General features: G+C 39.2%; 1 protein-coding gene across 6 annotated transcripts; it reads right to left on the minus strand.

Annotated features, from left to right (window-relative positions):
• Positions 1–135: 135 nt before the first annotated feature.
• On the minus strand, positions 136–9,719 carry LOC311503484 (NACHT, LRR and PYD domains-containing protein 3-like). Of its 6 annotated transcripts, none has more exons than XM_084566219.1 (9): positions 9,668–9,719; positions 7,581–7,744; positions 7,293–7,414; positions 5,246–7,046; positions 4,724–4,897; positions 4,382–4,558; positions 3,606–3,779; positions 3,124–3,297; positions 136–2,565 (listed from the first exon to the last, which is right to left on the minus strand). In XM_084566219.1, the coding sequence occupies exons 2-9, from the start codon at positions 7,706–7,708 to the stop codon at positions 2,490–2,492; spliced, it is 2,826 nt and encodes a 941-aa protein (XP_084422345.1). In that variant the 5' UTR covers positions 7,709–7,744; positions 9,668–9,719; the 3' UTR covers positions 136–2,489. The 6 variants fall into 6 exon arrangements, with proteins under 6 accessions (XP_084422345.1, XP_084422347.1, XP_084422343.1 ...); XM_084566221.1 differs by having other exon boundaries at positions 7,581–7,717; positions 9,668–9,714; XM_084566217.1 differs by having other exon boundaries at positions 7,581–9,321; positions 9,668–9,705.
• Between the last annotated feature and the right edge of the window lie 2,542 nt (positions 9,720–12,261).

The following is a 12,261-nucleotide window of genomic DNA, read 5'->3' on the forward strand; positions in this document are numbered from 1 at the left end:
TTATGATCTAATGAGTTACTCTAAATTTGCTCACTGAGTCATGCCAATAATATATGACACATGTCCTGGAAAATACCTCACGCATTCCTTTGGGACGAGAATAATAATAAGACAAGAATCATCATATCTCTGAACTTCAATATATGATCAATTTAATTTACATTAACATTTCTATATATCTTTATATATATATAATTTTGTCATACAGGCAGAGATAAAACCAAGGTGGTCATCTTGGTGTGTAATGTAAATCTTGTGTTTTACATTTCATAATTGTAGCTAAACTGAAGAACAAAAAACAACCTTGTACTACTCATTTCATTTATATGGTAAGGACAGGAAAATCGGTATGGCCATGTTCTGAGTGAAAAGAGGTTTTCATTACTGTTTTTTGGAGTGAAGAAGTTGTTTTTTTCTTTTATATATAAATGTATACAGAAAAGGAAATAAAGGAAAAAACCCAACCAGGAATAATTAACATTTAACAAAATAAAAGTCAACCAGTCATGCATATGAATATAAATATGGAAATACAACAAACAAAACAACAAGTTCTAAAATATTCTACATGTTATTTATTTATTTATTTTACTAATCTGTTATCTATTGCAATAAGAACAGACAGGAGAAACTTAAGAAAAAAATAAACTTGAATAGCTGATGCTTTAGCATTTTTACCATTCATGTCAAAGATTGGAATTAATATTAGAAAGCTCATTTTCCAGGTTTATCATAGGGTTGAATCACTGAGTCTCTAAAACCGTTTCAACTAAATAAACTAAACCCAAACATTAGAAATGGATGTTGAGAATGCTAATAATTCTTACTATATAGTATAACATTAGTATAACATTAAATGTTGTATTTACATTAATATTCTCATCAGATCCTTTACAATTAGATGATACTTCAACAAGAAATTCATCTCATCTTACACATGTGCAAAACACTCTAATGCTGCAAAAACAAGTGAGACTTGGACTTTGTGAAGCTAAATGCTTGTTGGTAGATAATCTCTAAACACATGCAATCAGTACAAAACGTGTTAAGTTTGTCAGAGGTTAGACATTAAAGGTTTTCTGATATTTTAAAATTAATAATGACAATATTTGTGGTGAAAGGTTTTGTATTAATACACCCAAGCTGTTCAAAAACACACTGTGATACATCAGCTCTGACACAGAATGAAATCCATGCAGCCTGTGCAGATTTTGAGCAAAATGTTCCCACAAAACAACTCCATAATGCTTCATCAGACAAGCTTTCATATTTTTTTATTTCATATTACTTAAATGTTATGAAGATATGAGGGCTGAATCATTTTGATTGAAACTGTTGATAAAATAATAATAAAGGTTGTACAGGTCTACCCCGACAGAAATGTTACTTAAACTTAATTACAAACTGAATAAGCAAAATGCCTCCTGAAATCTGACATTGACGTGGTGGAAAAGATGTTTGTCTGTTTGAGAGGGGTCAAATCATTGGCATGCATCAAGCAGAGGAAACATCTAAGAAAAGCATTAGATGCATTTCCACACATACAATGTGAGGGGAAGTAAGGGGATTGGGACTGAACAGCTGTGTACCCTTAAGAAAACCACTCAAATCAAATCAGTGAGGCTAACTGGAAGAAAAGGCTTTAATTTGCTAGGGAGTATAAAGATTGGACTCTGGAGCAATGAAAGAAGGTCATGTGGTCTGATGAGTCCAGATTTACCCTGTTCCAGAGTGATGGAGGCATCAGGGTAAGAAGAGAGGCAGATGAAGTGATGCACCCATCATTCCTAGTGTCTACTGTACAAGCCTGTGGGGGCAGTGCTATGATCTGGGGTTGCTACAGTTGCTCAGGTCTAGGTTCAGCAACATTATATGTGTCCAAAGAATGAGGTCAGCTGACTACCTGAATATACTGAATGACCAGGTTATTCCATCAATGGATTTTCTTCTTCCGTGATGGCACAGGCATATTACAAGATGACAATGCCATGATTCATGGGGCTCAGATTGTGAAAGAGTGGTTCAGGGAGCATGAGACACATGAGTCACACATGGATTGACCACCACAGAGTCCAGACCTTAACTCCATTGAGAATCTTTGGGATGTGCTGGAGAAGGCTTTGTGCAGTGGTAAGAGTCTCGCATCATCAATACAAGATCTTGGTGAAAAATGAATGCAACACTGGATGGAAATAAATCTTGCGACATTGCAGAAGCTTAAGGAGTCTCAATATGTCTGTAGAGATTGTTCAAAAGGTCAAAGAAGCAACAAACAAATCCAGAAACACTGATGATACTCTGTCAGATCTAGATGAAGACACAAGGATGATGGCGGATGGATATTATGTTCAATAGTGGAGACTCTGCGCTCAGAGTTTCTTTTTCTTCTGATTCCTCCGACACTTTTACTCTGCTGCTCAACTTCACCTCCCAGTAACATGGTCCAGTCAGAACCTCCCGACAGACAAGCTCCTGCTGCTGCTACTTCATTAGGACTCACCTTTCCATATTCCCCAACGCACATCCTGTTCCCTCTCATCACTACAAACCTCTTCTGTCCTCCACCTGTGGAGAGAAGAAGAGACAGAGACTCCATCAGCTCACACTAAGCTCAAAGCTCACAAACCAGAAGAGACTTTTAGAATCAAGTCTGTCTCCTCTGCAGATTACATCAAAATCCACAGTGGAATTAAACTGCTGAGAGGTGTGAACGCTTTTGTGATTCTTTACTGCTACATTTTAAGAATCTCAGTGTGTTGAGGGACAGTCTCATTTGTTTCTGAAATGTCAACTGACAAATAAACATGAGGACTCAATCAGACTGATCTCAAAGCTATGACAAAAGCCAAACTGATCAGTTGCTTGCAAATGAGACAAGAAACCGTTTGAAGTCAGATCTGATTGTAGGACAGTTTGACAATCTCTGTTAATGCTGTCAGCTATAAAACAGCTTTATTTTCCTGAAGCCTGTCACCACTCTCCTCTCACAGCTTTACTGTGAAAAACATCCACTAAAGAAGAATTGAGGTTTGCAAGAAACACTGAATCTTTGCTTTGAGACTAAGTGTGATTAGAACAAAACTACTGAAAGTAACATGGACTGACTCCCAGTCCTCTACCAACCTTAAAACCTCCAGACGACAGTGTGGACTCAAGACAAGATCAGACAGTTGTTTTACTCCTGAGTCCCAGAGCTTGTTGGTTCTCAGGTCCAGATCTCTCAGATGGGACGGGTTGGAGTTCAGAGCTGAGACCAGAAAACCACAGCTGCTCTTTGTTATACTGCATGCCTTCAATCTGAATTAAGAATAAAACATGCAGACAAAATCCAGTCAGATATCTTTATGTTTCAAATGTGAAGCTTTACATTACTACTGTATGTTCTAATCAATTAGTGCTTTAAATGACTAGTGGGACATTATTAAGTATATATTTGTCATTGCACTGAAAGACACCAAATAAATTCATTAAGCAAACAATACTGGTTTAGACTACTATGAGTTGTAAATTAGTAATATTCAGTACAGTAACAGAAAACTGACCCAGAGTCTCCAGTCTACAGAGTGAACTGAACCCAGAGTATCCAGTCTACAGAGTGAACTGACCCCAGAGTCTCCAGCCTACAGAGTGAACTCTCCAGAAAACGACACAGCAGCTTCACTCCTGAATCCTGAAGATTGTTTTCACTCAGGATTAGATCTCTCAGGTAGGAGGGGTTGGACTTCAGAGCTGAGACCAGTGAAGCACAGCTGATCTCTGTTAAACTGCAGCCCCTCAACCTGAATGAAGAATATAACATGTGACTTTAAAAGATTGGATTGCTGTTTGAATCATCAGTGTTTTATCATCTTATCACTTATTTCACTTTGTGATAGGGATGTTCTGATCAGCATCAGGAGATCTGTATTGGTGCCAATGCAGGCATGTTTAAAATAATCACATGACATATCTGTTGAGGGGCAAACAAACTTGATCGGGACATCCCTAGTTTGTCATTTATAAAAACAGTAAACATGGAAATGTTAACAAAAATGTTATGTTAAAGAGTGATGGACCAAATACAAAAATGAATTTCATTACTAATTAATCCGTATAGGACTACAACTAATGATTTTTTTTTTAATTAAAGGGTAAATCTGCTGATTCTTTTCTGTATTAACTCATTGATTGTTGGTTTGTAAAACAGCTAATCCTTACATTTGTAATGCTGGAACCTTGAAATTGTTTTGCCTAAAAAATTATCAAAATACTTTGTAATTAAAATGAGAAATACAAGGGACCTGTTTTGACCCCACACATGTACAAAAAGAATCTGGATGATTAAAATCCAGAAGACGTAAATACATCCTATTAATCTCAGTGCTAAAGCATAGCGTCCGACCTCAGACTCTCCAGTCTACAGCTTTGATTCTCCAGAAATCTACACAGCTTCTCCAGTCCTGAATCCTTTAGTTTGATGTTTCCACTCAAGTCCAGATTTCTCAGATGGAAGGGTCTGGAGTTCAGGGCTGAGACCAGGGACTCAAAGTTGGTCTCTGATAAACTGCAGTTCTTCAGGCTAAATAAAGAATAAAACATGCAGACAAAATCATGTGACAGTTTCAAGGTGTCCTAAACAATAAGTTGTTCTAAGATAAGATAAGATAAGATAAGATAAGATAATCCTTTACAGCAATTAAACAAACAATATATGGTTTACAATAGCAACAATTTGTGAACTGACCGCAGAGTCTCCAATTTACAGTTTGGACTCATCAGTCCAGAAGACAACAGCTTCAGTCCTGAATCCTGCAGATTGTTTTCACTGAGGTCCAGCTCCATCAGATAGGAAGGGTTGGAGTTCAGAGCTGAGGCCACAACTTTAAAGTGAGGCTCTGAGAGTCTACAACCTGAAAGTCTGTCATCACACATATATTACAAAATGTGTTTCAATGAAGAAAGACACTTCATGTTATGCATATTATGACAAACACAAACACACACGCCCTCTTTCTGGATTAAAACCACTGCCTTTTGTGTGCAAGATCCCTTAGTTTAAATAGGTTTAAACAGGAACATCTGTGGGCGTTGCTTATCAGAAATTCTTATGACTAGGGTCTGTTAACGACCAGACACTTACTTGTACTCGCTGAATAATTTCTTAATGAGCTTGCCCGTGTTTCTGAAGGGGTTGTTTTTTTTTACATACAAAAACTGTATATTGGGAAACAAATACATACAACATATTAATCAGATCTGGACTTACAGAGCCTTTCTGCAGTTCCTCACAGCTGGGATCAGTCTCCATCGTCCCTCAAACGATGTGTTGTACTTCTTCAGGTCCAGCTCATCCACCACTTCTTGTGACATCAGCAGAGTGTAGGCCAGAGCTGCGCAGAAGATCTCAGAGATTTCTTTCTCTGATTTGTTTTCTGACATCAGGAAATCTTGGACCTCCTGGTACACGGAGAGGTCATTCATTTCCATCAGACAGTGAAATATGTTGATGCCTCTGTCAGGAGAGATTTTTATCTTTTTCGTCTTCAGGTTGTTGATGGCTCTCTGGATGATTTCTGGATTGCTCTCTGTCTGACCTAGCAGTCCTCCTAACAGTCTCTGCCTGGACTCCAGAGATAGGCCATGAAGGAAGCGGACAAACAAGTCCAGGTGGCCATTTTTACTGTCCAGAGATGTCTCCATGGCGATATTCAGGAAGACATCCAGAGAGAATGTATCATACGTGTTGTCCCAGAAGCTTCGCAGAAAAGTCTCCAACACCTCTGTCTTCTTGTTGGTGTAACAGTGAAACATGTAGACTGCAGCCAGAAACTCCTGAATGCTCAGATGAACAAAGCAGTAGACTGTTTTCTGGAAGATCAAACTCTCTCTTTTGAATATCTCTGTACAAACTCCTGAGTACACTGAGGCCTCAGTCACATTCAGACCAAACTGCTCCAGGTCTTCTTGGTAGAACATGATGTTTCCTTTCTCCAGTTGTTCAAACGCCAGCCTCCCCAGCTTCAGAAGAACTTCCTTATCAGCCTCCATCAGCTCCTGTGGACTTGTCTTGAGTCCGTCAGAGTACTTGAGCTTCTTCCCCTTTGTCTGAACAAGCAAGAAGTATGAGTACATGTCAGTCAGGGTCGTGGGCAGCTGTCCTCTCTGCTCTGAAGTCAACATGTGCTCCAGGACTGTAGCAGTGATCCAACAGAAGACTGGGATTCTACACATTATGTGGAGGTTCCTGGATGTCTCGGTGTATGAGATGATTTTGTAGGACAGCTCTTTGTCACTGAACCTCCTCCTGAAGTACTCCTCCTTTTGGGCGTCAGTGAAGCCTCGTACTTCTGTTACCCTGTCAACATATGTAGGAGGGATCTGATTGGCTGCTGCAGGTCGGGAAGTGATCCAGATGAGAGCAGATGGAAGCAGATTCCCCTTGATGAGGTTTGTCAGCAGCACGTTGACTGATGCCTTCTGTGTGACATCAAACACAACTTCACTGTTGAAGTTCAGTGACAGTCTACTTTCATCCAGGCCGTCAAAGATGAACACAGCCCTGCAGACAGCTAACTTCTCTGCTGTGACCTTCTGTAATGTTGGATGGAAAACATGGAGCAGTTTGAGAAGACTGTACTGCTCATCTTTGATCAAGTTCAGCTCCCTAAAAGAAAGTAGAATCACCACACTGACATCTTGGTTGTGCAGACCCTCTGCCCAGTCCAGAGTGAACTTCTGCACTGAGAAGGTTTTACCAATGCCAGCAACACCGCTGGTAAGAACAACTCTGATGGGTTTCTCCTGTTGGTCAGGTAAGGCTTTAAAGGTGTCATGGCACTTGATATGAACGTCATGGAGGAGTTCCTTTTTGGAAAACATCTCAAGCTGCCTCACTTCATGTAGGGTATTATCCTCTTGGCTCAGCCCCTGTGTTATATAGAGCTCAGTGTAGATGCTGTTGAGGAGGATTCTACTTCCAGTTTCATCAGTTCCTTCAGTGACATATTCACATCTCCTCCTCAAACTGGTCTTATATTCATTAAAAACCTCCTGTAGACCAACATCTGCTGAAAGACAAGAAAAACAAAGAAAACACCACCATCTTGACAATTACGTTGGGGTTCCCTTTCACAATAACAAATTTCCTTTAAACTTTTTGGAAAATATTAACAGGACATTTTACTCAGTCATTTTGTCAGCTGAATATAATACATTCACACAGAGGTACTGTATACAGTATATGCAAAAAGAAATACATCTTATGTCGTGAGAAGAAACCAAGTTTTCAGAAATGAGTTCATCAGCAAACACACCTTGTACCACGGTGGTCTGACTGACTGTCTGCTGCTCAGGTCTGCAGACGTCATGGACATCATGAGACAAATGACAGCAGGACAGCTTCTCCTCGACAGATGCACACCTCCTCATCTCCTCTCTGAAGACATGAAGGAAAAATGTTTCTGACGAGTACAATTTCTTCTTGAGTATCTGTCATTGTCAAGAGTATCAGTATTGTTGTTGTTGTTGTAACTACATGACAACTAAGAGTTCTGCTGCTGTTAGTGAACCAACAGATCAGATGAATAGAAGCAGTCTCTTACTTGGTATCTGATGGTCCAGGTTCATTATTGAAGATCGGAGAAATATCTTTGGACCGCTCACTCTTCATAGAGACACAGCTGGAACCTGGAGACTCTGCTCTGGCCTCCTCTTCCTTCAAATCACTCATCTTCTGTCACTTTGTTCGAAAGGTCAAACGGCAACGCTGAGTGTGAACGCAAACATGCAAATCATGATAACAAACAAATTGGTTCATGACTTTCAGAACCTGGAGTTCAACACACACAGTTCACAGTAAACTACATCATCTAGGAGTGAAAAACCGAAAGTGAAAATACAAAGATGAGCTGCTTATGTTACAGAAGCTCACAAAACAAGAAAAACACATTGTGGATCAATATTCTGTCACTGGATTTGAATATACATCAATCAGGCAAAACATGACCACCTTCCTAATATTGTGTAGGTCTTCCTTGTGCCTCCAAAACAGTTGTGACTCATCAGAGACTCATCAGAGTAGTGCCAATCTTTACTTAAAGTGCCCTTAAAGCAAGGGGATAACAGTAATGCCTCCAACTAAGATATCTACATATAGTTTAGGCTGTTGTGCATCCCTGGGAACAATTACTTTGGATCTTAAACAAGTTTGCGTCTGTTTGAGAAATATAGCTTTAGAAAAAGAAGTGGTTTTGTGGCACAACTTGCCCCCAGTACGGGGTAAGTTGTGCCATTAGAGAGAATACACTGGGGTAAATTGTGGCATTAATCAAAGGCCACTTTTCTACAACAAGGTCTATACCGTCACATGAACACCTAACTGACTCTTACTCTTCACAGATCCAGCCTACTAGGCCTACAACTTAACATCCTACTTGTCAATGCTGCAGGGAAATATGAACTTCTGCTCCTTTCTGGCTGTACCACCAAGTTTTGTGGTGTGGGTGGTTTACATAAAGATAATTTATGACATCAAAGGCCAGTTTGCTTAAACAAGGCCTTGCGAACTACTCAGAACAAAATAAAAATTCCAAAATGAGAACCTAATCATATGCATCTTCCCAGATTTGGCCTACTACTGAACATCACACGTGTCAATGCTGCAGGGGAATGTGAATTTATGCTCCCTTCTGGCTGTACCACCAAGTTTTTGTGGTGTGGGTAGTTTCTTTAGCACATCACCTCTAGGGATGACTCCTTCATCATTCTCTCCAAATATGAAGATGGGCTTTCCATCAACAGACCTCTTACAACTTTGCTTCAGAAACTTTGCACTGATCTCGTCACCTTCAACATTCTCCACCAATCCAACATAGTTATAGGATTTGGATTTTTTACCTGCAAACTTCACAATGACAAAGTCAGATCCTTGTCACCGTAATCTTCATCACTCTGGACATCTGAACTCTCATAATCAGTGGCATCGCTAAGTGGAATCGGAAAGTCACTCTCTTCTGAGCTACTGGAGAGCACTTTCTTTTTGGGTTTGGTTAGTTTAGACCCTTTTAGGGCCCCCTTCTTATTTCCATTCCTTTTCTTCTTTGCAGCCTGTTCCTTTCTCTGCTGTGTGTCTTCTCCAGGCCATCTTCTGCCTCATCATTGGTGGTGGAGTTTTCCTCTGAGCTACTGTACACGGCAGTTTTCTTCTTGGTTTTGTTTTGATTTGCAGCTTTCATAGCCCTTTTCTTCTCTCTTTCATTCTTTTTCTTTTCCTGTTCAGCCTTTTTATCTTCTTTTTCTTTGTGAGCCTTCTCCAACGCCATCTTCTCAGGTGTGTCGATGATTCTTGTTTTCACATATCACATAGTTTTAGTGATCAAATGTAAGAATACAATGTACAATAACAATAAAATACAATAAACTAATATATAGTAAATAATCATAAGTTGGGGTGGCACAAATTACCCCAGACCCACCATTTTGAAAAACAAATGCATCCCCCAGCTGTTTTGAGCTGGCATCATGCAAACTGTATAGACTCATGCTGTAGCTTACTAAAGCACTAAAACATGTGTGAACTGTTTTCAAAGTTGTCTATAATTGTTCAAACACAGCAATGGAAAAACCCTTGATCATAGAAATTTTACTTTGGAGGGCAAAAAATAGTTTTTTTTAACTTAAATGTGTTTACCTCTCAAGCCATGTGTCTCCCTTCTTTGCAGGATGAGTGAAATGGATGCGTCTTCAAAAATATGTGGTCACATGACCAACTTCTGGTTTTTCTAGATAACAGGGGGGGGCACTACCTGCTCCAGTGGCGTCGTTATGCCCGTTTTAAGCCCTCCTAAATAGTTTGGTGTTGTTTTATTATTATTATTTATTTATTTTTACAAACAATGCCGACAAATTCAATATAAAGCGTCCAGCATATCAGTTTAAATAAATAATCATGTAACCTGTCATTAAGGACTTAAATGTGATCATATATCTGTCAGTTTCCCTTCACTTCGTAGTGTACGGCAGAGAGCCCCTTTGGTACGTTGTTATCAATCCATTCCACTTGTTCAGAATCAGTGGCGTCGGTAGGCCCGTTTTAGGGGGGCTGAAGCCCCCCTAAAACATTCTTAAGCCCCCCTAAATAGTTTGGTGTTGTTTTATAATTTTTCTTTTTCTTTTTTTTTTTTTTTTACAAAAAAATGCTGACAAATTCATTATAAAGCGGCCAGCATATCCGTTTAAATAGATAATCACGTGTCATTAAGGACTAAATGTGATCATATATCTGTCAGTTTCCCTTCACTTCGTAGTATACGGTAGAGAGAGCCCCTTTGGTACCTTGTTATCAATCCATTCCACTTGGTCAGAACGCCCACATTACTGAAAATCCAGTCCACGTTTTCCCTGCGACCTTGCTTGCGGCTCGGTACCCGCAGCCACACAGAGCCGAACAGAACACCGTTAGGAGAAGAACATGAATGAAATGGATGGATGCGCAAATGGATAGAAGAACGTTTTCCAGGAAAGTAAATATTCATCACTGCTGGTAGCAGAGGTGTCAAAAGTATTCACATTCTGTACTTAAGTAAAAGTATGGATACTTGTGTAAATAAATACTCTGGTAAAAGTAAAAGTACTGATTCAACTCCTTTACTCAAGTAAAAGTAAGAAAGTACAGGCTCTGAAATGTACTTAAGTAAAAAGTAAAAATGATTTTGCCATTAATGAAACAATTCATCTGTTAATTTTGCAAAATGAAAAAGTTCTAGCAGAATAATCTAGACTGAATTGACCAGATGTCCTGCATGAACATCTGAATAATTTTTAATAATAAATTGAGGGTTATTGGGTTGTTGTTTTTAAACCGCTAGCTAGTGTTAGCTATAAACTATCAAAAGGTGTGTTTCCATAGCATTGCTAATGTTGTAAACTAGCTTCCAAAAAATCCTCAAAAAGCTAATGATAGCAACAGAAACCACACCATACCTGAATTTGTTTGTTTCACATTAGACCAGTAGTTCTCAAATAGTGGGGTCAGGTGGACTTTCAGTATTAGTGTCTTTATTGATGCTTGAACGATAAACACGCCTCCAGTCACTAGGTGGCAGCAGAGCTCAAACTAACCAACAGGCTGCCTGTTCAAAACAGTAGAAGAAGAACACAGGCAGCGCATCGTCGACTTTCCTTCTCTAGTCCGATGCTCTAGTCATGTCCGATCATGTCACGTCTTTTACGTGGAGGTTAAAAAAGTAACGAGCTTGTTTTTCAAACGTAAGGAGTAGAAGGTAGAGATATTTGTGTAGAAATGTAGGGAGTAAAAGTAAAAAGTCGTCAGAAAAAGAAATAGTCAAGTAAAGTACAGATACCTGAAAAATCTACTTAAGTACAGTAACGAAGTATTTGTACTTCGTTACTTGACACCTCTGGCTGGTAGTAACAATTAGTTAGGTCCAGCCCCCAGCTAACAGCAGAAAGTGCCATGTAATTAATTAAATGTTCCATGTTTGACAAATAAAAACCTGGCTTACACACTACAGACAATCTCTGCGCACGTCTTACCTTTGTTGTTTTGGCTCAAAAGTTACATTCCAGCTGTAAAAGTTCGCTGCTACTTAGCTAGCTAGCTATAGCTAGTTAGTCTGAAATACCCTGTGAAGGTCCTGGTTGTTTATAGAGTTCAGTGTGACTCTCTTTACCATATCTTTGGGGTGACTTCCTTCTGGAGCATCAGCTGTGTTTCTCACTTTACGCATGGATGCACACCGTGAAACAGGAGCTGAGCTCATTCACGTATGATTATCATCAGTAGGTAATCATAATAATAATAATTACACTAATAATAATCACTCCACCAGCCTTATTGGACTGTAGGAGTCAGGGCAGAGGAGCACAGTGAGTGAGAGGGGAGAGACCTCGACTGGAAAGGTGAGTTGCAGACAGTCTTGGAATTCTATGGAACTCAACTTGAATATGAAATATGAAACATTTCAGTCAAGGTGCACCATATAAAACTTATTTAACTTGAGCTTTTATTTGAGAGTAATAATTTAAAAGTGGAGAAAGCCAAGTTATATAAACACACACACACATATATATATGTGTAAACCAGGTTAGCCTGACCCAAAAATTACTTTAATTCAAGTAAGTAAGTAATATTTTTCAGGGCTTGAACTTACAACCATTTTAGTCACATATGTGCCCAAAATGTAATCTGTGTGACTTCAAAATATTTGGGAGCAAACAATTATTGTGTTCTGAGCGAAAGTCATGGCATTAGCCTCTATGTTG

The sequence above is a fragment of the Chelon labrosus genome, assembly GCF_963514085.1.
Source record: "Chelon labrosus genome assembly, chromosome: 18".
In the NCBI taxonomy this organism is placed as follows: domain Eukaryota; kingdom Metazoa; phylum Chordata; class Actinopteri; order Mugiliformes; family Mugilidae; genus Chelon; species Chelon labrosus.